Raw genomic sequence first — 27,639 nt, forward strand, 5'->3', positions numbered from 1 at the left:
TCCTGTGTTTGGATAAGCCGTTTTTGAGATATTGGGCCTACAAATTTAAACCAAAGCACGGAAAACTGATTTATTGACAGCTTACTTAAAACTGCTGAATTTCACGTCCGTTTCTATTGACATACTGTCTATAATTGTCATCTAGTTTATTCAAAGTATTGACGAGAAACTAATTGTAATCGTTTTTTCACAACCCTCCAAGAAAGCGATCCTGTACATCAATCAAAAACCTGACTTTCCTATTTCGATCAAGTTCCAGGTTTCAGAAAGTATTTTCCAAAGCAAAGGGTCCTTAAATTTCGATATCGACGACCTGCCGGCAAAACCCCAATTTACAATATACATGGTAGATATGGACATGGAAACTTTGCATTTTTTTCGTTGGAAACTCTTCACCGGACAAACAAAAAATCAACTGCCGGGAAATGACATTTTTATTTGGAAATTAATCCAGATTTTAAAAATACTGTTTTGAAAAAATCAATATAGATTTATAAAAATATTGGGCAGAAAGGTAGAAAAATAGCTGTCACTAAAAAAAATGTTTCTCTGCAAATGTTTTAAGCAGTATCAATGAAAATGAAAAAAAATATTGACAAATGAGGCGATTACAGATGTACATTGATAAACTTTTTTTCTTAAAATCATCCTAGGAATCGCAGCAGGTTATAGCTTGATATAGCTTAATCACTTTCACAACAAAAGCTATAGATTTGTTGCAGAAAAATGTTATTCGTTTAAATACTTTTAAATAGTTGCGTCTCTTCTTATTGTTGATATTTTTCCATTTCATACTTCCAAAAGCGAAAAATAAAACATTTATCTGAATGTTACCAACTTCTACCATATTTGTTTGTATAGGGATAGTGCTAAATTTGTGAATGTTATTTACAGGCCCGTCGTCACCGCTCCGCCCCAGCAGACTGTCGTGTTGACCGGTGCCGTCGTCGAGGGGGTGATGGACCAGAGTTACACGGGCGAGCTGGTCAGGGAGTTTCAGCGAACGAAGCAAAAGCTACAAGAGGCGCTAGCGTTGAGGGAACGAGAGCGGGAGGAACTGATCAAGCAGATCAACAGCGTTGAGAACGGGCGTCTGATTGACGAATGGTGAGTGGATCATAATTTTTTCTTATTAGAAGTATTTCTTATTAGAGAAAGTTTGTTTTATCGGAATATTTCAACTACTTAAAATTCGACTTTGTCAAAATGTACGCCCACGGAACACCGAAATATGAACAACATCAAATTGTTCAGACTTTTTTGGTACATTTGAACTACTTTAAAAAATTAACATTAATGGTCATAAGAATCTGCTTACTCTCTCTGATCATAACACTGCTTTTTTGCAGAGTGTTACTTACAATTAGATATCAAATTGTAATAGTCTCCTTGTACCCCTTAAGCTGATTGCGTAGCAAAGGCAACAGTTAAGATATATATATAGAGCAACTCAGATATGGAATATAATATGCTTTTTAATGCATCTTGTCACTTATTTTGTTCTTTTTTTATTTCTTTTCTTGCTTAGTGATTTTTTTGTTTTTCCTTTTTAATTTTTTCTTCATTCTCGGAAAGTATTAAAACAGTTGAATACCGTCGTTTTTGTCATCTGGGAATGTATGGTACATTGTCATTGTGTAAGTAACTAAAGAGTTTATCATTATTTGGTTACAGTCACGAAACGAAGGTTCATCTTAACTACTTACACGGAATTGACGAAAACTATGGAATAAAATGTGTCCGTGTCCATATTTTTCTAAATTTATTATTATTATTATTTTAATTTATGTGGTACTTTGGTGTGCCTTAAACGTCGTATCGCGGAAAACATTTTGATGGTGGTGATTTTTTTTCGCATAAAAGGATTATAACGCGCTTGATTGCACGAACAACAGTCTGAAAAATAATGACGAGAGGCCCAACAGTCGTTCCACGCAGCATAAATTGACTTGCAAATATCGCATTACTCCATATTAGCATCAATCTTGATGAGACGGGAACGCAAAAAATGTTGTAAACAAATCCGTATAATTGAATCACGTGGGTAATTGTTTACGTTGCCCACGGGCTTGCATGACGTCGGGAAAAATTCCGCCCATTGCTGTGGTACGTTCGCTAATTGGGGTGATATGTCATCTCATCATTATTTGATGATCGGTATAATGCCAACTGTCTTTTTTTTATGGCAACAAATTATGCAAATTTGTCTTTTCTTACGAACTTAATGAATCTACAAGGTGAAGTCTATACCCTATTTTTGTTTGTTGCTTTAGAATATATATATATATATATATATATATATATATATATATATATATATATATATATATATATATATATATATATATATATATATATATATATATATATATATATATATATATATATATATATATATATATATATATATATATATATATATATATATATATATATATATATATATATATATATATCAATTTTATTTAGAACCGATAACCGTACATTTGGTTTTGGACCCATTCATTTTCAGTTTATTTTGAGACAATGCTAAGTAAAATGGATAAAATCTTCCGTTTTTCAACGTCAAAAATTAGAGTAGTTACTCTCGACCGACATATCTCATTAGTTAGTAATTATCTTTGCCGTTCTAGTATATATCTCTACAAAGTAATAAATTTATGAACTATTGAATTTGATTTTTATATGGTAGATATTTCCTCTCATAATCCTTGAGATTATCTACCGCATTTGGAAGCTTCAATATTCAGCGAATATTGTCCTAGCGCAGAAGAGAAAGTAGACCCTATTAGCAAATCTTGGTACTTTATCTCCTGCATCCGTTTTTCTAGGGTTGCGTCGTACCATAGGAGGTTCCTTCGGTACAGTATTTTCAGTGTTATTGAATGGTTAAAATAGACTCAAAACCTGGACTCGATAAAAAGAGGTGAAAGTATTCATTAAGTAGTCCCATCGGGCACCTAATGAGTTTTATTGTTTGTAAAACCGTATCGCGATTAGGAATCATCGATTCTAACGAACACAATTAAATTACAACGAAAAAATGCTCAGATTTTCCCAGTTATTTATTACTTTTTGACAGCTGTTTCGATAACACCGTGCCTTTGTCAAATACAAAATTTGACAATATTCCTTCATCTATATATGTATATAACCAGGTAGTAATAGATTCTTGAGTACCAGTATAGGGTTATAAATTTAAATTTAACTACGCGTCTCATTTAGATCCAATTTTTCATGAAGTAATTGATTCGGTTATCTCATTTTAATAATCTCCATAGCTTTCACCAAATTTAGTTTTTTGCTTTTTGTTTCATTATGTAAAATATTATTCAAACTTGTGTGTTAGAGTCCCAACTTTTATTTTTAAAAGCTCTTTTATGGTCGTAAATGAGTTTTCTTAAATGTTCTACATGTTTGTCCGACATAAATTTTGGGACATGACACGCATTTCAACTTGTAGACTCTGCACTTTTGAGTTTTTCGTGATTTAGTTTTAATCTTTTTTTTCCAATGGTGTTTGAAATGAAAAAATCTATTTTTTTCTGTAATTTAGTTATAGTTAATTCCAGAAAAAAAAGTTTTCTAGTTCCGTTTGTATGATATATTTTATACTCTTATGTATGGAGTTAATATGATTCAAAAGGTACTGCAGTTGCCTTTCCGTTCCAGTGAAACAAGCAAAAACATCATCTACGTATCTATACCACCAAAGAAATCTTTTACTGAGAGGATGTTTATGTATGATAGTTTCTACATTGTCCATGAAATTTTCTGCAAGTAGTGGAGTAAGTGGGTTTTCCATAATTAATCCTTCTTTAGCAAAGAAAAAAATTCAAAATAATTTTGGTCTAAACAAACTAATAAACTATCCATCAAGTCTTGTTTTATGGTAGAGTTGCCTTGTCTGTGATTAAGAATGCTGTCTATTATGTTTATCGCGTCAATCGATGGAATGCTAAGAAATATATTTTTTAAATTTTATTGCCTTTTGCCTTGTTGATTAGTTCGAACAAATTTTTGATAACATATCCAGGTTTAATAGCAATATGATAGGGGTGGGTGGGGCAAGGGGCCTACTCAAGCATTTCATTATTTTTTGTGGCTTTTACCAATCAAGTCAATTTATTTTTGAATAACTTCAACTAAATTTACCCAAATTTTGGCAAAGCTTCTGACCATCGTGTCCCACTTTCCCCTATCTATAATGTTATATATAATAATTATAATTATTTATTAAAAAGCATTTAATAAAAAAAACGTTACTAATGAGTATCGATTAATAAAATTGTTATGGGTATTTATAAGATTTTCGAAAGCTCTGGTTACGCAAAGGGCTAAAAACGCAAATAACCAGAATTTATAATTATAATAACGAAAAAAAAAAAACATTTTGGTTAATTTTTGAGGTGGGTCTCCTTTCTCCAGGGGGGTTGCCTCACCCTACCCTATTCAAAAATTTTTACTAATCTTGTCGAAAGTTTAACCGATCGTGCTGCTTACAGGCCTAACGAAGCAGGATACAAACATGGTTCGCAACAAAGTCCGCCAGGCCATTTAAACGCGCGTGATAAAGTAAATATTTGCCCGGTTTAAAGCATTCCACGTCGATGTTTCCCATCATTCCTTCTCGATAGCATAACAGATTGATAACGACAGCGCATAGCCAACAGGTGGATCGCCACCAAAATATATATACGGGTGACCCCACCGAAATGCGGAAACCGCGCATTCGCTATTATATTTTCATTAGTTAAAACCGATTTTTTCCTTTGACGTTTCAGTGCGACGGCGTAGGCGTGGGGCTCGGCGCGATGCGTTTTTGTTTCGCGAAAATTGGTGCAATTGTCGTCCGCGGTTAATTTTGAGGTGACGCGCGGGTTTTTGGTCGTGGTTTAAGTTTTTCGGAAATTTTGTTGGATTGAGAAGCAGGTGGTTTGTCGCGGATTGCGAAAATATTTTGCTGTCAGCTGCGGGACTCTTTGCCATACTTAATTCACAATATACCAAAAAATCTTTGTTCGGGGTGTTTTAAAAAACTTTCCATTAATTTTTGTGGTAGATTGCGAAAAAAAGAAGTTAGTGGTCTCAAAAATAAAAAAAAAACTGTTAATTGAGTCATAAAAGTTGCTTCTGACAAAAATATTTTTTATTTAATTTTTTAAACAATGTTAAACATTACTGTACTGATGTTTGAAGTCAAAAATTCTGATAAAGTGGTATGGTAAATGGTAGATTTTTTATAAATAATATTGTTTATTACAATTAATCTATTTTCGTATTATTATTACTTCTGTTTAACTTTTTATTTACTCAATTTTAGAATAATTAATATCTCAATTATTATAATATATGTTGTTTTGTTTATAACATTGCAAATTTACATTTTAATAGTTTCGAAAATATTTGAAGTTTATGTTAAGTAATACTGGACCTAAATGAATGAACTGTTTTTATTTTTTAATATTCTGTTCGCCCTAGAAATGATCGGAAGTATCGAAGTATATTTGGCAAGTTATTAACCAGATAATAAAAAGCAAAAACGTTGCCAAAACTACATACAATGAACCTAGAAAAGTAACAATAACAATATGATATGTAAAAGTATGTGCAGAACATAACATTAGGTACACATTAACGACACAATCTGTCAAACTTTATTTTTATTTTTTGACAAAAAGGGCATTTATTTAGTTATTTGGAAGGTTTTCGTTTTTTAGCTGACGCATGACCTTGAAAACTTTATTTTTATAATTAAACAAACAATTTCAATCGGTATTCCTAAGAAATAAAAAATAGTTTATGTTTATGCCTTTGGCTTGTTTATAGAGAAGAAAAAACAGGTTCGATGGTTGAAAAAAACCTAGGTTAGACTAAATGAAAGAAAAAAATATCTAACCTTTTCTTTATTTTGTTTTGCTCCGTTATTGTATTTTAATATTGATGTTTATCTGGAAAATGTCACCTTAAAGTCTGAAACAACTCTTCCCAGTTTTCAAGTTGCTGACACGTTTTAATGTAATAAATAAAATTGCAAACAAAATTTTTCTGTAATTTTTCTCTGTTTAATAGCTAAATATTTTGCCGTAATATTTCAGATTGAAAAAATATGGTTGGTTGTTCGGTTTTTTAAATTATATGACCTATTATGAACTGTCGTTCTGTTGAAATATTAAGGAAAAAATATAATAATTCAAAAACTAAAATCTAAAAATAGCCTTGCTTACCGTTTGGTTTTAACCAAATACACAAATCCACAAATTCTAGCAAAAATGTAAGGACGAAACTTGCTATGTTACCAAGTGTTTTTTTTTATTTTTGCGTTCCTTAGTTCCTCATTACTTATTGGAAATATATATTTTTTAAATTACAATTTTTATTTTCCATTACGGAATTTATGGCACGATTAACTGCAAAGATAAGAAAGAGGGTGCTTTTTTTATCATTTTTTCTTCTTCTTCTGTGTTGATAGATTCAGATATTTTATGTGGTGAATTTAGTAAATTACGAGATTAATTACAGGCGCACTTGCGTTCATTTTTTTTTCACAAACAAATAAATCACGGAAACAAAGTGGGCAGCGCGTGCGTTTTAATTCAAACGCGGGCAATTGTTTTCTTTTTTTCAATTAGCGCATTTAATCGCGCTTCCGTTGTTTGCATCGAATCGGTCGCATCATCATCCGAGCGACTTGCGGGGAGTATAATAGCAGTGCAGCTTGGCGCTTCTTTTGTTTTTGTTTTTTCCAGGGTCTCCCGCGATTTACGGATTGCAGTGTTTCGGTTGCGGCGTTGGGGAACGCGTTAGAAAAAATTTTGTATGTAAAAAGTGTCCGCGGAAAATGTAAAACGTTTTCTGTTATTTTATGAAACGAAAAATTCACACAGGGTATCGCCTAAGTAAGTAAAAATTATGCCGCTTTGTCAAATAAATTTGAAGTTTAAAAACTTTTACAAAATCCAGGGTGTTTGAAGACATATACTAATTGTAATTGAAAAAAACGGCTTTTTTACAATATGTTCGACAATTAATGTTTTTTTCGGATTTTTTTGAAATTTGGCAACGTTGTTTATAGTGATAGGGGACTAATTTTGATCTAACTCTAACTAGCCACTAAAAAGACAACTTTTTTAGATTCTTGAGTTGGTTTCATATCATCCCATTTTCGGCAAAAAAAAAGCCGTATAAATTGAAAAAACATTTTTTTTTAATATTTATTTTTTGGATTCTTTGGTCATAATAAATATACTTCAGAAAAATTAATACTAAAGAAAATGATGTAAAAGAAAGGTGTGTAGCCTAAGCAGGATTTTTGGACAAGCCGTTTTTTTCTAAATATTAAACCTCAATCAAACACCCTGTATAATCGACGGTGGTGTTTTCGAGTGTTTGTTTTATAACTTCTACGCCTATCAAGATGTTTCAATCGAATTCGGCACATGTATGAAAAAGGAATCAGTCATATAAACCACCTTATTTTAGTTAAACTAATGGTACAAGCCTGGGGAAGCTGGAAATGTCAGGAAATTTAAAATAAGCCTACAATATCATCAACTTGTCAGATAATTTTGAAGAAATTGCAAAATTGTCATGGTAAACTGATAACCTATAACCAAAAAGCAAAATTTTTGCAACTGAAAATATATATTAAAAAAAAAAATGTCATTTTATTGACGCTTTTAAAATATGGCTAGTGGACTCTATCTCCTTCACTATTTACAGTTATTGTTAATAATGCTGATAATAATCATTATTTTGAGTACTACTGAGCCACGATAACGTGTACCCAATGAAGTTGATATATCTCAATGGGTGTAGAAATTACAAATATAAAATCGTAAATTCACTAGACAAAATGGCATTATTTTTTTCCCACAGAATACGAATTTATATACGTACTTGGGAAATACCCTGTACATGATTATTATTATTACTCAAGACTCGTTCGGCGTGAAAAATCCCGCAGGATGGTGACAAAATGGCGGAAACGTGGTGATGCTATTTTTTCACGGTCTCGCGAACATCCTTGACGTTTTTAGGCTACAATGGAGAAAACAAAATGGCAGACACGCACGTTTTGTTTCTCCCTCCGCATGATTCTGGATTTGGTTGGCGAGTTATTTTTTTTCTTTCGAACTATTGTCCTATGCTGTCGGTCGGCCATAATGTTCTTTAGCAAAATGTTATTCTCCAAAATATGTGGGGTTCATTAAGAAAATGTACCGGGTGGCTCATTAATAAAGGTACGCCGGTCATATCTCAGAAACCGTTAGTCCTACAACTTAGACAAAAATATATTTTTAGGTAAATCGGAGAGAAGAAAAAGCCGGAAATTATGTTTTTGTAATATAAATAATTAATTAAATAATAATTAATTAACTTAAAAATACTTTTTTACGTAGGTATAAAAGATTAGAGATAACCAAGAGATGACGTATTATGACGGGATGATAATTTATAGTAAAACGATTTCGTTCTCTAATAGCATTTTGGATTTAACGTGCATTCAAAAAAATTACTTAGTTTAAGCGCATTCTTTTGTTTTGTTTTCTTCATCGTGCCGTTACCATGCCAACCGTTAAGCCTACTTAGTTATTTTTCAGTTTTCTCCAATATTGACAATACATGTAATATATTAATAAATTATATTGACGATTTATTTTTTAACTATTATTGATTATTGGCGATTATTATGGACAAATTAGGACAAAATCAAATTTAACTCTAGTAGAAAAGATAAGCATCCCACGTCACGTCTGTCGTCTCTGGTACTATTACTATGCTACGATTAATAAACTCATTTTTATTTATATCTCAAAGGGGAAGAAATATATTGTCATGCCGTTTCTACTACTTTCTGTATTTTTCATCTTCGCCTAAAAAATGTATACTATTATATGTAAAATTTTCGACCGGCTCGTAAAAGAATTGCTATCATGACATGCCAGAAACTAACAGTTCGTGAGATATGGTCGGCATCCTTTATTAATATGCCACCTGCTACAAAGGTAAAAATTCGACTTGAGTAGTTCTTCGGTTGAAGAAGAATCCAAAATACATAGAAATATTATATAAATAAAATTAAAATTAGAATAATTTGTGAATTTGGAAATAAAATTTTTCTTAAAACTTTCACATCTTGTAAAATTGCCACATACGTTGTTATTCAGTTTTTTTTCTTCACATCACTCACCGATTAATAATTAACAGAATTAATAAACACCGTATATCTAGTACGTCGCCTTTTAAAATATCTAATACACTAATACAACACTAATACAAGAAATCCAAATAAATATACCGGGGGTTCCGTTTCAAAAAGTGGAAATTGTTTTAATGTGAACTTCTGCACATTGTTAATCGTCTCGTATAAAAGGAGGGCGATAAATTTTCCGACATCCATGTTTTTTCCGACCAACGCCGTATATTAATTCAATCAAGATGTTTCCCAGTATAATATAGATTATTTTTAACCGCTCAATTATATCAATTAACGTTACCGCCATTAACAATTATAGATTCATTAAATTTAATTTCCTCATTTATCTATACCGCTAATATGATAGAAAATGTAATGCGTTTTCACTCGACAGTATACCGTCTCGATGTCGAGTGGTTGTAAAAGTGTTCTCCAGACTTGGTGGGTTCCCTTTCGAATAAGTTGCTTACCAAGTGATCCCGTTATCAAGTTCTGTTTAATGTAGAGGTAACGCGGAGAGTGGCCCAATTGTGACGTCATTCGGTCCCGATACGTCGCCGTTTTTCCAATCGTATCGCGCGTTATGATATATAAATGATACAAGTTCCGGCTAGCTACGTTTTGCACGAAAATGACTTTTAAACGATGTTTCGCGCCATTCGAGCAGAACTGAGTTACCGCACGAGGTAATCCGCGCTTTCCTTTAGAATACCAGCGGTTTTTTTTTGCCGCGAGTGTGTAAAACGATGTATTACAATAAACATTTGCATCCGCCGGTGACGAAAAAGATCCAGGAGTTCGGCCACACGAAAGTCGTGACGTATATGGACAGAAGCGACTGCGGAGTACACGGGAAAAAAAGGTAAATTTTGAAAGTTTTGAATAATTTTGGCTATAGTATTATTTCAGAAAGGGGTGGAGGAGTTAAACCTCATTATAGGTGTGCAAAGAGACAAGGAAACGGCCTAGCCATTTTCATTAAATGACAAAATTATTTAAGGGAGTTATAATTAATGGATCAAGAATCGCATCGGTCAAGTTTTCAAGGTCCAACATTTTCTCCTTTTTTTTTTTTGATGACATGCTAGACTGTTTTTCACTCATGTCCACAAGGGCTTGATCAAACAATAGCTCAAGGTCTTAAGTTTTGAATGAACCTATTCACTTGTCCTCATGTAATTTCTCTAGAGTTTGGAACGCAATGATATCTCACGTCAGCAAAGGTATGCAAATGGCATATTCCAATCTTAAAGGTATTTTTCCCCATCGACATCTTTTGTCTAGGAATGACAAGATCAGTCTGACGGATTGGCTTGTTCTTATAGTCATTTTAGTTTTGCGGATGTTGTATATGGCCCCTGCCTCCTTAGTATAGACAGCCATATAATACGCTTCGATTCATTTATGGCATTCGCCGTAGAGAACCTGTCTCCTATAAATTAAAGAAACCAAATGGCTATCTATGAACAAGCGCAGAACTTAACACTCAGCTGTGTTGCTTCATAAAATCATTATTACGGATCGGCCATCGTATCTAACAAATAAAATTCAATATCGTGTAGCATAGTCTACTATGAAAGGTGTTTCACTTATATATTTTTTTCTCTTACGATGTTAGCCAAATTAGCCAAAATTTCCCGGCCTGACATAGATGCAGCTCCAGTATCGCGATAAAACTGTCTTCTTTTAAATATATATGTTAGTAGGTTGCTAAAAAAAAATTGAAGTCTTGGGTCAGATAATTTTTTATTGATAGCATTTTAAACAAGACGTGTCCGCGAAAAAATGTCGCAAATAAGGCAAATTGAGTATAGAGCAGTCATAAAATTTTTGACAAAAGAAGGGTTAGCATCTAAAATTTTTAAAGGGCTAGATGGTGTGTACGGCCAAAGTTCTCCTTCGTACTCTGTAGTGAAACAATGGGCAAAAGGTTTTCGAAAATGGGGCAGGAGTCCCTTGAAGATGATTCAAGAACTGGTCGACCAGTGGAGGTCATAACGGAAGATATTGTTGCGACTGTGAAACAGGTGGTATTGAGTGATCGACGTTTATAGGTCAAGGAAATCTCAGAAATTACTAAGCTTTCTGATACAAGTGTTCGTCGAATCCTGCATAATCATTTAGGTACGCATAAGGTTAGTGCAAGATGGGTTCCTAAAAACCTTTCGGCTATTCATAAACAACGCCGTGTCGAGTGTGTGCGCGGTCTTTTTTGAAACTTTGTGTCGGAACCGAAGCCTGTGACAGAAACTATTGTGACGGGAGATGAAACTATGGTTCTCTATTATGACCCTCTATCGAAAAAAGAATCAATGGAGTGGCGTCGTAGGGGTGAAGCACCTCCAAGAAAATTCAGAGTCTGCCAGTCAACAAAAAAGGTGATGGCCACGATCTTTTGGGATTGTGAAGGAATTCCTTTGATAGATTTTATAGAAACTAATACCACGGTCAATGGTAAATATTGCGCAACATTATTACAGAAATTGCGAGACTGTATACGTGTAAAACGTCGAAGAAAACTGACCATAGGCGTGCGTCTTTTGCAAGATAATGCACCTGTCCATACTGCTGGTGTTGCCCAAGATGCCATTTTAGAGTGTGGGTTCCAACAGATAATCCAGATATGGCCCCCAGCGACTATTATTTGTTTGTATATTTGAAAAAGGACTTACGTGAACGGCGGTTTAACGACGAAGTTGAGTTAAAAGAGGCTGTTTTAGCTCATTTTGCAGACAAACCAAAACAATATTTTTTTAAAAGGATTGAGTTGTTAATAAAGAGATGTTCACGGGTTCACGCGTGGAATTAAACCACACAACAAAGTTTCTCGGATCTTACATCGATGCCTTCCTAAAGTGGGACTACGACATAGATAGTGTTTTTAATAAACTGAACAAAACGTTTTTTGCAAGTTAACAATCAGAGATTCTTTCTTTGAAAGATCCTTGTTAACTTTCTATTACGCCTCAGCATACTCGTCTATTTCATATAATATCGTAAACTGGGGACAAGCGAGTGATGCGGAGAGGGTGTTCATTCGGCAAAAAAGGATACTTAGGTTGATTTTCAGACTGCCTCCGAGGCTATCCTGCAAAGATATATTTATAAAGTATAAAATACTAACAGTGCCTTGCATATATTTATTTAAATTATTCATCATCGTTCATAAAAATAAAGGCTTTCACAAGAAACACACGGATGTCCACGGTTATAACACCCGAAACAGAGAACACCTTCTAAAGCCAAGACTGAACCACATGTTCTACAAAAAGTCTTTAAATTACGCAGGATCTTATTACTATAATTTGCTTCCTACAAGCATAAAAGCATTATCTACAAGACAATTTAAAAAGTGCATCAGAAAGCTTCTGTCAACCAATGCTTTCTACGACCTGAAAGAATTTGGAACATATATTTACAGGACTGCCCTGACGAGTTTAGTGATATTTTCTCTACATTTTGTTAATATGTTTGTACTGTTGGTGTATTCGTTTGTAACTGTTCTATACTGTACTGTTAAATGTGTGTTATCGTATTGTTTATATACATAATTCCATGTATCTTTTGGCTCTTTTTCTGTCTTATTTCCTTACTTTTCGTACAGTGTGCTTTTTGCAGAGGATTTGGAACTTTAGTGTAATTGGCATTGTCGATATTAATAGACTTATATATAGTTTATCTTGAACCCTGAACTAGAATCATTTTTAAATTGAATTTCGGCGTTCTTTATCCGTAACTGCTACTGAATCAGCCACCAATCACCAAAATATTCTTCAAAAACATATTTCATGTCTTGGTGGCAATCTTGCGTATGGAGCTACTCAAAGGTTGGCAAACCTTCTTTTAAAAAATCCATCTTCGCTTCCAATATTATGTTCTGTTCTCCGTCCTCATTCGTTCTCCTGGAGGCACCTTAAAACCCGTTGATAAGATTTCTGCGTGTGATCTACTCAACCAGATTTTCTCTCTGATCTATAAAGTAGTACTTGTGTATCATAGCGTTAATTTTTTTTGTCTGTTTAGTTAATGTCAATTGTTAATGAGACTTCTCTTTTTTTTTCAATATCTTTCAGGGTACCATCGATCTTCGAAGTAACACTCAGAAGTCGAAATGTTTTCATTCTTTTTTCTAGGTTTATCTTTGGTCTTATTTTGGTTCCTTCATTCTGGAAAGCACCTGACTTTTCCTGTAGGAGCTGATTTTTGTTTGCTATTAAGAGAGAGCACGTAACGATGTTTGACAACCATTCTACTTTCAAATTCTTGTGATAGCCTCCTTTCATGCTGGATCATGCAAGAGAACTGCTGGTACCTACCATTCTTCAATTAGATCATCAATTTTGTAATTAACTAATTAAGTCATTAAAAAACAGAATATAAATATAGAGCAAAATATGATTTCTCAGTTTAGAAGCCTTTTAGGGGTAAGTCGAAGCATTCTATTATCTTAAAAAAAAACGAATTGTCGAGCGTACACATGTAGACATCAATCTGGAAGATTTTTTACGGAACTTCTGTAATATATGTCGGGAGTTAAATTGTCATTTGCCAGTACTTTGACAATTTTTACTTCTAACGGAAAGTAACATTTATGCTTGTCTGACTAATTAAAATACAGTTTATTAAAAAGAAAGTGGAGTTTTGATTTTATTTTTATTTAAATTTCTTTGTGTTTTAATTTTTTACAATTTAATGTCATATAATGTAAGTTATTCCGATTCGATACAGATTTTATTGGCTTGCTTGGTAATATTTTAAGAATACCAATTCTTGCGTATTTCATTGTGATATCGACCATTGTTTTTTCTTTTGCAGCAAGTCGAAAGCAAATTTGAACGGAAACGTCACACCGTTACAAAACAGGAATGCTTCGTCGCCCAAAGTCAACCAAAATGGAAACTGTGACATATACAGGTGAATAACTTAGCGTATACAGTATCACACTTTAACGCTTCATACTCCAAAACGTTAATACAGTTTTCAGCCAAGTTCTTAGATCCAAGTTTTTCTTACATTGTTGCCAAGACCTCATCGAATTAGTGAAAAAAAAAATACATTTTCCTATGAAGATTGCGAGCCTATTTGGAACACACTGTAGCTCTAACACTCCTTTCGGAAGCTCTTGATACAAGATCACCCCAGAATATTTCTTACATATGGGACATTGGTTAAAATTTATATCGTAATGTATAGTATGCAGGTATTTTGATGTTTTTCTTTCTTAAGTTCAGATTTACTTTAGGGAACAGGGTGCTTCATTCGTTCATTTCAAAATATGTTTTTTTTCATCAATTTCAGAAAAAAAATGTACAGATACCTACCACGTAAGAAATTTCGTGGAAATTATTAATATTTTTTCTCTTTTACGAAATGCGATACTAGTACCAAAATTCAGTTTTCCCTGAGAGAATTAAAAAAATGCTTGTAACATAGGATTACAAACAAATCTTGTATTTATACAAGAGCCAAAAGTTTGTACCTATGTTTAATCCAAAATTATTTTTACTAGATTTTTTCAACACATTAAAGAAATATTTCATTAAAAGTTTGAAACTAGCAACAGGCACAGTTGGCAAATTATTTATCGATAATCTATTCACATTTGTAACGAGTTCTAACGGAATTCCATTTAAATCGTTTCTTTATTACACGGTTAAAAAATGTACCTTTCTCTCTAGATTTAATAAATTCTGTTAGACTTTAGAAGTCTAAACAAAAAAAAAAACGAAAACCGAAAAAAAAATTGTTACAAAAATTCTTTTTTTTTTGCAGAACTACTCCAGAATCTCACAATCCAGCATACGATCAAACGAAGGTGAGTAATATACTTTTACGTTCTTCGCGGCCCTTGACATAACTAAAAATGATGAACCATTTTCGCAGAAAGCAATACTGTAACGAAATTTTATGTTATAAAGGGTGATTCAATAAGGGTTTCCACATTAAAATAATAAAAAAACTCGGAAGAATATAAAAATATACAAACATTTTTATTTTCCATTTTAGATTAGTGTATTAGAATTAGGTATGAAAGATGATGTCATTCAAATGATCCCCGCGATTCATGTGGCATGACGTAATTCGTTTATTGACATTTCCTATCACTTTTTGACACAATTCAGGTTCTATGCCGGCTATTTCGCGTCTAATCTCCTCTTTCAGCTCTGGAATAGTGTTTGGATAATTTCGCAGCAATTGCATCGTTTCTCTGGATGTGTGTCAAGCGGCTCCATCCTGTTGGAACCACAAATCTTCAATGTCCATACCTTCCCTCCCAGAAAAAATCAAATATCATGTTTCGATAGCGAACACCATTAACCGTAACAGTGATCTCCGCATTATCCTTCGAAAAAAAAAGGGCCAATTATTCCTCCGCACCAAAGAAGTCACTTTTTGAGGATACATTGCTTTTTGAACAATGTCTCTTGGATTTTCTAATCCCCAAATACGAGCATTGTGTTTGTTTACAAAGCCACCAACGTGAACATGTGCCTCATCGCTAAAGATGATTTTCGTTGAAAAATGAACCCCTTGTTCTCGTATCCATTCTGCAAACACGCGGCGCTGTTGATGATCTCGCGGTTTCAACTCCTGAGTTATTTGGACTTTATATTTATATGTTAAAATTCGCTGTGTGATTCGATGACGAATCGATGTGTTTGGATCTTCGGCTACACGTTTTCGCGAACAATGGCAATATTTTGATCTGACCGACCTGCACGAGCACGTTTGAGGTTAGTTACAGATCCAGTTTGCTCAAATTTTTGAACCACATTCCAAATTGTCCTCTCAGAAGGTCGATTTTGCCATTTTTTCTTGATCGACCATTTTCATAATAGGCTTGCACAATTTTTACACGTTGTTCAGTCGTATATTGCTCCATGACTAATTCTGTTTATGTTTTGAGGTTAGAAATCTCATATGATAATAAACAAATACAGTGGCGTTTCAAAAATATTTCAGATTGCAATGTGGAAACTCTTATTGAATCACTCGTTATATTTTTTTCTTCGAGTTTGTCGCACAGCTATAAATATTTTACGAAAACGCTATATCAATGTCGTCGTTAATTTCCTAAAATTATTTGAGCAAATTAAAAGCAAACCGAGAAGAGGCAAGGTCGGGAATTTTACGGTCGCCAAATAAAAGACATATTTTTTTATCGCCGATTCGCATTTTTTGGCAAAGGTTCGTCAGGTCCTTGGAAGTGAAATATACAGAGTGAACTAAAAAAAGTGTCGCAGTAATTGCTTTGGTTTTAACACGGACAGACTGCCTTTTTTCATTAATTGCAAATAAAAATTTCGCAAACAATAGTTAAAAACAGAGTAGAAAAATGGAAAATGAAATATTTTAGCAAAATTTAAATTAAATGTGGCGTGTGAGGTTTGTGTCATTTGACGACTACTAAACAAAATAGTTATATTTGCTCGTCCTGCTCATTAAATTCAGTTCGCCTGATTGTAAAATATCATTTTTTAACGACGTAAATAACTATTTAACTCTCATATTGCTTCCTAACTGCACATTCAAATTTATGTCTAAATTTTAATCTCATTTATCAGATGTAGATCGAAGTTGTCGGCGGAAAACCACAGATAGTGTTGTTTTGTTTTCCCAAGTGGAAAGGAATTCCGTCTACCAGTTAATTTCTACTTTCGTTTTAAGCGATGGCTTCGCTGTAATATATGAAGAAATCGTAAGCTTTAAGCGACCAAAAAAAAAGCTACATGTTTGTCGTTCCTTTTATGCGTTCGCGATAGAGAAAACGTTTGAAACCAAGGGAAATGAAATTGAAAGAAAATATTGTTCACCGCAGTATAGTGTCTGATTGGAAAATTATTATTAAAAAAATGTAAAATCGTAAGGATTGGCAATAATTGAAAAAGTGTTAATGAAAAATGGGAATTGATGTTGAAGTGTTGATGTTGTTTAAGAAAGATTATATATAATTCGAAAGTCAAAGTATATTATTATATTATATACTAATACTACTGTTTTTATATATGTTTTACACTATTTTCTCGATAAAATTGAATTCTACGAAGGATGTTTAATAAAAAAGTTGTTTGGATGAATCAAAATAGTTAAAAATGATTGAGGAGTGTGCCAACTTCGACGCAATTAAACCCAAAGCAATGTAAAAACGTTGCCTAAGATATTTCGGTAGAGTTTGGCAAGAAAAGTACTCCTACGTGAGTCGTTGGTGGACGTATAAAGGCTTTTAGTTTTTTATTTGACGCTACCAGACAGTCAATTTAGTCGATTGAGTGGTTCTTGATTTATACTTAAAAACATTTTGTCATGTACTATTAATATTCCACCGGCAAGTATCGTATTAAGTAGGCAAATACGACAATAACGATCGATTAGGTCATGCATAAATTATTTATTGCGGCGCGAATCGATTGATTTGCATGTGAAAGGCATAAAAGCCGACGCAAATGTGCATTAAGAATCGATTTTTATCGATCGCGATTCGCCGAAGATTTTTTTCAAGAAGGAGATGTGTCGTCTGCAAATGATATGGAAATTGCATGTGTGTTACATTTTTTCCATTTCATTCATGAATGTATTTTTTCTAGTCTTTATAAATTAATAAATTGGTTAATATAAATTTTTCAATGTTAAAAGAAAAAATAAATTTGAAGAAATATTAATAGTTTTTTGACAAAACATCAACAAAACTTAAATCAACGTTTTTAAAAAGAGGTTTGACAAAATATCGGAAAGTTAAACGAAAAATGTTTTAAAAAGGTTATTAAAATAAACATTCTAAACTTAAGCATAAAATTATTAATTGAGAAAGATAAGAATATAGAAAACCTCCCGTAAAATTCGATGCAATGGTTTATTTATATTAAATATTGAATTAAATAATGTATACAAATCTCAGGCATATACGATTAGAAAAATTAATATTAATTAGTTTACTGTTACAGTTCTAGAATTTTTTTTACATATTTCATATATGTATTGCATTCTTGAGAAAATTCTTACACAAATGTTTATTGTAAAATAAATTTATGAAATATCATAGGAAAATTAAAGATATGAAAGATTTTGTGGGGTTGTGGATTTGACCGGTCAAATCTCTTTGTGTCAATTGACCGAAATAATTTTAAAAATTCCATGAAATTTATATTTATTAATTTATATTTATTTATGTTGTGCGTTACGTCGCCTTCGCGTCGTCCTGGGAACAAAATGGAATCGATATTGTTATTGGGATTCCCCGAATCGCTCAGTATCGTATTCGGATATTCCTTGAGTGGTTGTAGGTAAATTAAAATAGTAAAATATTATTAAATAATCATAGATAACACTCTACAATTGCAAGATGTTATTGAAAACATTTTCTGACTAGTCAATTAAGAAGTGGCCAATTGATCAGTCCCAACACTAGTCTGAACCCTGAAAAATTGTAATGAAGGGTCATACTGCTACCATTTTTAAATGTCCAGTTGCTATCGACTTGACGAAGTTGATGTTTTTTCTATGCTCCGTGAATTATCCATAACCACTATGGTCAATCGGATGATATTTTACTCTTTTCCTTTCGAAGGGATGCAAATATCAATGAATCCCCTTTTAGGAATGCAGGATCACATGCAAGGTATCTTAACCACAACTATTCTATCTTTTTCCTCTTCCCTATAGAACTTTAATACCCGTCGACTAGCTTTCCACGAAATTTGCTCGATTTATATGCTATAATAGATTATCTCTCTATCTACGGCTATGAGCAAACCTTAAATTTGATCGTTGCTGAAAAGAATCCCCTACTTTGGTACTCCACATCATTTAGAAACAGACTTTAATTAAATTCCGCTCCTTACAGTATAGCTTTGAAGAGCACGGGCTAGATTTTGTACCTTATTATTTACACCATAGTTACGAACATGAAACGTGACAAATTTATTGAATAGTTTTGTGATTGCAAAAGTATTTTTGTCATTTTAAATTCGACCATAAACAATAAGGTCTCGCGTGCAAGAACACTCGTCGTAATTCACATTTTGAAATGTGCCTCCATATATGGAACTCAGTCAATGATATCGCGTATAATTCTTTCATTTTTACTAATTAATATTGCCTGTAAGCGCGCTTCCGTGCACGACTGGAAATACTAAGCCGTGCAATTCGTGTTCACAATCCAATTTCCGACACTGGGTGCGAGCAGCACCCGTTCCGTTACAAAAATGCGGAGAAAATCGGTTTTTGTACAGGGCGAGCCATTTTCGGTTTTATCGTATTTTTGAAAAAACAATCCAATCAAAAATTAAAATTTGCGACGGAGCATAATGGAATGGAATTCCTGGAAGTAGAAAACTTCATATAAACAAGTGACCTAAAATATCTAATTTTCAAGTTACAGGGGAGTCAAGGTTGCTTTTTTTATTACATTAGGAAATTAACGACCAACTGGACCTAATAATTCAAATTTATTTGCTACAATATCGCCCAAAGAAAGAAAACCAAATGTTTTTCAGATATATGTTTATATGAATTTTTCTTCTTAAGGTTCGACTGGGTAGGAATTTTTTTGTAATTAGTAAAACATGAAAATTTGTATTGTAGATTAAAATATTGTAATGAAAACGGCCATACATGAATGTTTTTAAAATCGAAATTAAATGGACAAGTGTGGCTTTTTCAAAATTACCAAAAAATTCAGAAATGAATTGAAATTTGCGAGTGCCTAACTGGTCCATGTAGAATAATAAACATTTGCGGCAAATAGCACCAATTTGCGTAATCGCAACTCGACTCCATGATGGTTAAGTGTATGATTTGTATGGTGGAAACCCCAAAATATGTTTTTAAATATTAATTATTAATATACTCTTATAAAAACCATAGGCAAAAGTTTCAGTATCCGTCACTAAATACTTCAGAAAAGAACTCGCGCTTTCTCTTAGGCAATGTTAGACTCTTCAAGTCTGTTAGAATACGCAGAGTTTCAGATTATCGTTAAGGTTGAAATGTGGTACTCCTCTCATTGCATCTCTGGTTCGTCCCAGTACTATAAACCCTGTACTATAAAGAAAACTAAAACTACTCAGAAAAAATTGCTTTGGTCCGATTTGAAATTGAAAAATTTTTTGCTATCAAAATAAACCCTTCAAAGGACATTGTGACGACCTACTGGTAGGAATTATTCAATACCATAACGTGTTATTTTTATGTTGCGCAAAAAAAGGAAAAACTTGAGCGAAAAGCCCCGGGACTGCCGAATTTGTCGGCGGGAAGGTCGGCAACGTGCCTTAAAAAGTTCGGCATTGATGCCAGATCGGCGATTTTTCGTAAAATCGCGGAAATGGTCGATTGGTTTTACGCACCAATCGAACGCGTCGACGGGGGAAATCGGTAAAACGGCAACGCCGCGTACTAGCGTGTCCGCCTTCGCTCCGTAGGTAAATAAGAATCGGCAAAATTATACTCGATTCTTCAATCTTCAATATACAGTATGTTACCGTTCTTCCGTGAACTAGCATCTGGTGACACAATTTCCGTGCGCGTCGATTAATCGCAACATTTTTCGCGTCGGACTTTTCGTGATATTGTGTGAAGTTTGATGGTGTTTGTTAATCGCTTCGGGTGGTGAAGGTTTTACGAGTAAGGTAAGTACCGATCAAGTTTCGCTTACTAGCGTTCAACGCGATGAAAACAATATTCTATTAACCGTTATTTCCGTATAAAATATTGAAACGGGTATGAAAGAATGCGGTTTTGATGCGGCTGGGATTGGCATCGTTAAAGATGTCAGGCGCCAGCGTCTAACGTACGTCAGATACAATGACACGTTTTGTTTGAGTCACGAATGTCTAATAAACGTCAAATGTCAAGCGGCAAGGTGAGAAAACGAAAGACAAGGCTCGTTTTTATGGCAAATGCCTATAAGGTTCCTTTTATCCACGTTTACGTTGTGTGGGGTGGTCACTTTTTGACATATTCATGGTCGGTCAAATATCACATTTATTTCTAATTTTACAAAAGCATAAAACCATATAAAACTTATATGTTTCAAATTGATTTTTCGGAATTTACTTTTTTTGTCTACGGGGTGACCCAATTTCAAAATGCTACTTTAAATTTTGAATAGAACCCCTTATGCTAAAAAGCTATCCCAAATTTAGGTTTAATATTTCATGTCTGTTGTTAATCGTTTTAAAGAAAAAAACAATGGAAAATCGGAATTTTTTACTTAAAATCTATGACAATGGTTTGAGATAAGAGAAAGATCTTTACTATCTTAGTTTTTAGTATCTAAAACTACTTCCGGTTTATGGTATTTTCGCCGTAAACGGTCTAGTAATTTAGTAATTTATTATATATAGTGTGTAACTAATAAAATTAGCATTATTTCTAATAACGAATCTAAAAATAGAACAAAGATACAACCCTCAGTTTTCTGTTTGTAAAATTGAAAATAAATGTGATGGGATGGAAATCTTAAAATCCAAGAATTTGGATTTTTAGAATTATTTCTTAATCTACCTTTGATAATTTAATAATTTAGTTTCGTCCTTTAATTAACCCTGTATCTTTATTTGTTTGCTTTCCAAAAAAAAACAAACTGTCTCGTTACAATCGTTGCAAATGGACTCAACCAAATTTGTTATTAATTTATATTTTTATTCAAATTTAAGGCAACTTAAAAAACTAGCAACGCAGCAAAGATAAAGTAGTACATCAGCAAAGTTGATAGGCTAATCTCATTTCCTGAGTCGTAAGTGCCTTTTTTGCGATTTTTCAATATTGCTATTAGCAACTTTTTTTTAATATGACGGCACTGCTGGATATAACAGAAGTAGATGGATACATATTACATAGCTGACATTACGATTTTGACGTGACAGTTATTATTATTATTATTCATTTTATTGGTTTTATTTGATTTACTTGCGCTTTGATGCTAATTCGTATTTGTCTTATTATTGGTGTTAAGAATACTTTTGCTTTTTGAAAATTTGATTATGCAAAAGAGAACTTTTCGAAAATCCTTTTGAACCTGTACATAGTTGATGTTTTTGCAATAAACTATATTATCACGAAGGCCAAGTTCAAAATTGACAATCATTTAGACAATGAAAAGCAAACAAAAACTTTAACGTATTTTTTCAAACGGATTTCATGGATAACGGTGCTATTACAAAAGTATTCAGGAATTTTACACCCCTGTTACAAAAATAATTGCAAATTTCGACAAAAATCATTGGCCGACCAGCATCGTTGCTCTTTTGGTTAATTTTGGTTAGTCAGATGAGTTACTGCTTCTTATAATTTGTAAGGAATTTAGAGCTAGTTTATGAACCTACATGTTAATAATGTTTTTTTGAATAAAGCCGATGACGTCGCTCTACTCTTCAGACCCGCACCCACTTCACAACGTCGAAAGAAAACACATTTCACGAAGTTGTCGTTTTATGTGTCTTGGTACATAATGTCAGCTGTAAATGCAAACGTTATCGATACTAGGCGTGACTCACTTCGACGATCTCACGTACGAGCTATTTTTTTTAATGCCATTGACATAAATCATTTTTTAAAACGCCCCGGTTGCGTCATTCGCCATACACGGATTTTTCCGCTAGGCGCCGCTGTTTATTTCGCCATATTTTTCGCAAATATTACTCACGTTCGTTAATAATTTTTATAACTTACGTCACGCCGTTTATGAAACAAAATCCTGCGGAAACACCAAACTTTACTTAAAAACACACGTATCGCTATCTATCAGATAATCGCTTAAAAAATAAATAGGCATTATTTCACATCTTTTTCGTTTCCTTTTCGAAAAAGATCAAGATAAAGTTCGAAAGAAAATCACGTTCAGATATCACAATTATGTTTCTAAATGAATTTGTTTTTTAACTAAATATTTGTTGAAAACTGTGATAAAGATTAAAGTTTTGCTTAGTACCACATATTTTAAATGCTAATTTTTAATGACTTTTAGTTATCATAATGACATCTATTTTTTCAAAAAATATCTTCACGGAATGCTAGAAGAAGAAAATGTTGATTATCATTTGATTTTCGAAGTTTGTTAGTTATTATTGAAGCAACCGTCAATTTGATTGACTATTGATTTCCAAAAATGGCGCTTCAGGAATGGAAACTTCTTAAAAACAATCCTGTTATTATCTTGCCATGAACAAATGATAAACCAAATATATCATATTTTTAATCGAATTAGACTGCATCCAAGTCATAATTTTGATATTTTAGGTAATTGGATCGACATTATTTTTAAAATATGTGTTATGTGGGATTTCACATAAGAACCTTAATTTTTCTAAATTAATACAATTTTTAACTTGTAGTCCAAATTATTTTGCAAGGTGACAAGAATTCTTTTAGTCCCATCTATGTTTTTTGTTATGGGTAACACACTGTAACGTGACCTATTTATTGTGAACTAACGATCCGTTAAAAGTTTGGCAGGACGGACATAGATTAACGCTAACAATTGCTTAAAAAGTTCAAGTTATTTTGTTTCGTATAAAACCGACGGATTGATTCGAAAAATCTCCAATTTAAGAACGCACGTCTATGAATATTTATACAGAACCAAATCCCATCGAAAAATAAACATTAAAATATGCTCATCTATTAAAATCAGACTTTATAGTTTGCCATTTTTCCATATGTAGCATGATCGGCGTTGATGATTTTATTTGTATGGGCGACAACATAAAAAACTTGTTTTGTGAACTTGACATGGTTCCGAATTGAGTACGCAGTTGCAAGATGTTCCGAGTTCTGACTGATTTAAATCGTGATTATTTTTAGCGCTCATCGAAATGGCGTCCGGTCTGAACCAGAAAGCCACCCTCAAACGCTTGGAGGCACTCTTCAATGACGTGTCGATCGATACCAAGCCCACGAAAGACATGCTTGTGGAAATCGAACACAAGCATAGCTTGAAATGCGATGTGCACAAAGCGCTGGGCAATAGACGAGGTTCTTTGGGTAGCACCCTCCATTTAACGAATCGCAGAGATTCTTTGGGTAACGTCGTTCATCAGAAGCGGGACTGGTTCCATCCCGGGTACTTTGGAAGCAACGGAGTTGGGCCCAGAAGGGAATCCATGCCCGCGTTGAACAATCCCGCTCACTACAACGGATACCATAACAGGTGCGTAAAGGTGGACCGCGGTTAGGTCCCTGCGGCACTCCCAAATTTGCCTTGGTTAGTTTGGCCGCTTATTGATTTGAAACGCTTTAGACTTTGAAAGATTACACCGGGCTAGGGGAATTATCATTTTCTAGCTTCTGAGGAGAGGTAGTTTCACCTTTTGGTTGATTGACTAAACCTAATTTTTAATGAAAAAATCAGGACAAGAATATCAAATCGTCAGCTACTTCGAGGAATAAAAATAAATAACGATTATTTATTTTCAACAACGTTTAGAGAGCAAATCTACAAAAAAGATTTGAATTTGTCTCAACTTTAAAACAGTACTCACTCTAACTATGATTAATATAAGAACATTTTGCAGAAATCGTATTTACGCACCCTATTGGATATTCCAGAAACTTAAAAATTATTTGCAGCTTTTCTTTTGGCCGATTTACTTACCAACACTAACATTGTACACCGTGTGCGAAATAAAACGATCCACTATACGATCTGGAAACCCATAGGAGATACGAAAATAAGTTCCGTACAAAATTTTTTGGACTCTCCCGAAGATTTCAAGTATTATAATTTTGTTTATACCGGGTGTCCGAAAAGTGTCCCCTTCGACATCAACTTTGTTCATTTAAATGGAACTCCATGTGTATATCGTCCTTTTTGGAATCCTTGGGTAAAATAAAGGTCATTTTCTTAAGGAATTCCTATTCGAATTTTGCATATTTTAGGCAGAAATTGAGGTTATGTGTTTTTTTTCCATATTTTGATTGCCCCATATAAAATTGTGTTGTGACGCTACTGATTCAGGTATTGCAATGAAAATTTAACCACAAACTAAGGAGAACATGCACTACTATATCATTTTGACAGATGCGCCTTATCTAATACACCAAATAGGTGGTGCCGTTTTGGCGAATTCAGTTAACAAAATCTTAAGATTTTTCAAATTGAACACTATATCTCTATTCAGATATCAATTCTAGGATAAAAAATAAGGTAAGTTTGTTTTGTTGTGTTTTGAGATATTCGAGGTTTACAATAACATCCGTATAAATTCTTGTTGAATTTAAAGCTTGTTGGCAACATTAGGTATTTTTGAAATAGCAAAAACATAATCCTACTTCTTTTAAAGATATAATACTCCAGATGTACGAATAAAACTCGTTGCTAACAATACAGATTTAATAAAACTTCAGAATTCATATTTAAAGAAACATTTAATGGTTATTTATTGGTTAATTATCTAGCTTCATTGAAAATACCAAATAACAAAAATAAGTAATTAAAGTTTATGGGTTAACTAACCAAGGTAACAAATTTGAATAAATAAATCATTAAAAAAAAAGTTAACTAAAAAGTGTTTCTGGATTCAGTCTAACTAAACTATAATTAAAAATGTTCCTCTTAAAATGCTCATTTCATCTGTTATGAAAACAAATATCAAAATGTTTAAAAATGTAGTTGGCTATGACATCATTTTTTTTGGCGCATTAAGGTATAAACAAACTTTGACATTTCTGTTTTTGTTGTTTTTCAATATTTCTATTTAAAAAGTTGTCAAGTTTGTTTTTAGTATATATTTTATTTGTATTTTATTATTAATTATAGTTTTTTGGTTAGCCTATAAACTTTAATTATTTATTTTTGTTATTAGGTATTTTCAATCAAGCTCAACTTTTATTAAATCTGTGTGTAGTATAGAGTCGATATTTCTCAAAATCTCCACGTATTAGTGGACACCATTTATTGTTAGCAATAGGTTCTATTCGTATATGTGGAGTATAATATCTTTCAAAGTAGTAGTATCGTGTCTTTGCTATTTAAAAAATACCTAATATTGCCAACAAGTGACCTAATGCGGGCAGCTTTAAATTCAATAAGAATTTATACGGGTGTTATCTTGAACAAACCTTGAATATGTCAAAATGTAAGTCAAATTTAAATATAAGATAAATTACAAACTTACCTCGTTTTTTATCCTAGAATTGATATCTGAATAAAAATATAAAACTGCACCACCTATATGGAACGCCCTGTATAAGATGCGGAGCATCTGTCAAACATCATCTCCTTGGTCTGTGGTTACATTTTTCTTGCAATACCTGGGTCAGTAGCGTCACAACACAATTTTATATGTGGCAATCAAAATATGAAAAAAAAAACACATAACTTCAATTTCTGCCTAAACTACGCAAAATACGAATAGGAATTTCTTAAGAAAGTGACCTTTATTTCAACCAAGGATTCCGCAAATGTCGATATATGTATTGTGTTCCATTTAAAATAACAAAGTTGAAGTCTTATATTTTAAATCTTCAGGAGAGTCTAAGAAACTTTTTCGTATCTGCTATGGTCATGGCGTGGGTCATTTTATTTGGCACACGGTGTATCTCATTGCTGTTACTGATACTCCCAGTACATATTGGTAGATTTAAAACGTTTTTATAGTTGACAGTTCGAGTCTTAGTTAAATTTCTATTATCACGTTTTTTGCGTGGGTCTGTTTATTGTCCAGACTTAAGCCCGCGTGAAAGTAAATCTCCGGATCTTTAACAGAGCGCGTAGATCGCCCGCGTTGAATCAGATTCCCATTAGAGTTCCACTGACCAAGTAACGAGCGTCGATGACTTTCATATTTGTAACGAGCTTATTTTCGTTGTTTTTTGCCTATAGCTTTTGTAAATATTGATTTTTCGATTGTCGGAATCGATTTTATCCATCGTTCGCGGTACACCCGCGCAGCGATTAAAATTCTGAAAGGCGTTGGTGTCATTTTTACACTTAGTCTCTGAAGTGTTTTACACATGAGTTTTAGCGTTGAAACTTTCAAATTTACGCGAAATAATGGGACAGCAGTCTTATGCAATGAATAATTTTCCGCCGATCTGCATAGATAAATTTAAGGTTAGAGCTATGATCAGTATGTTAAATTGCTCCCTGCTTTCCTCGATATACGACAAGTCGTAATTTGTTTTCGAAATTAAGGCGTAGAAGCCATGTTTCTCGCTCGTATTTCAATTTTTGTTCGATGGTTTAGCACCTGCTTAGGTTTTAACTAAATTAGTTAATGTGTCTTAGTTAACAATATAAATTGTTGGAATTGGAAGAAATAAAATCGAGATAATGTGCTTGAAAAATGCGTATGCAATGACTTTTAGAGCCGTAGGATAGAGTTTTGTTTTTCAAATACAATACTTAATAATTTTGTGGTTGCTATTTGAAAAGATTTCAGATCAAAAATAAAAAATCTAAAGAGACTGTGACTCTAAACGTATTAAGCAAATAAAACAACAAT

The 27,639-nt window shown here is 33.2% G+C and overlaps 1 protein-coding gene across 7 annotated transcripts in view; it reads left to right on the forward strand.

The window, feature by feature from the left end:
- LOC132707864 (WD repeat-containing protein 47) overlaps positions 1–27,639 on the forward strand; it is a 106,061-nt gene that overhangs the window by 22,445 nt on the left and 55,977 nt on the right. The window contains exons 1-4 of one of the 7 annotated variants that reach the window (XM_060679857.1): positions 4,802–4,932; positions 9,705–10,061; positions 14,015–14,113; positions 14,972–15,014. In XM_060679857.1, coding sequence (XP_060535840.1) covers positions 9,946–10,061; positions 14,015–14,113; positions 14,972–15,014 — 258 coding nt within the window. In that variant the 5' untranslated portion in view covers positions 4,802–4,932; positions 9,705–9,945. Of the gene's footprint in view, positions 1–894; positions 1,108–4,801; positions 4,933–6,480; positions 6,818–6,883; positions 6,900–8,229; positions 10,062–14,014; positions 14,114–14,971; positions 15,015–20,658; positions 20,824–23,998; positions 24,345–27,639 lie in introns of those variants that run through there. The other 6 variants (XM_060679858.1, XM_060679856.1, XM_060679850.1 and 3 more) reach the window with 6 other exon arrangements.

The sequence above is a fragment of the Cylas formicarius genome, unplaced genomic scaffold (assembly GCF_029955315.1).
Source record: "Cylas formicarius isolate icCylForm1 unplaced genomic scaffold, icCylForm1.1 PGA_scaffold_9__14_contigs__length_23061073, whole genome shotgun sequence".
Taxonomy (NCBI): Eukaryota; Metazoa; Arthropoda; class Insecta; order Coleoptera; family Brentidae; genus Cylas; species Cylas formicarius.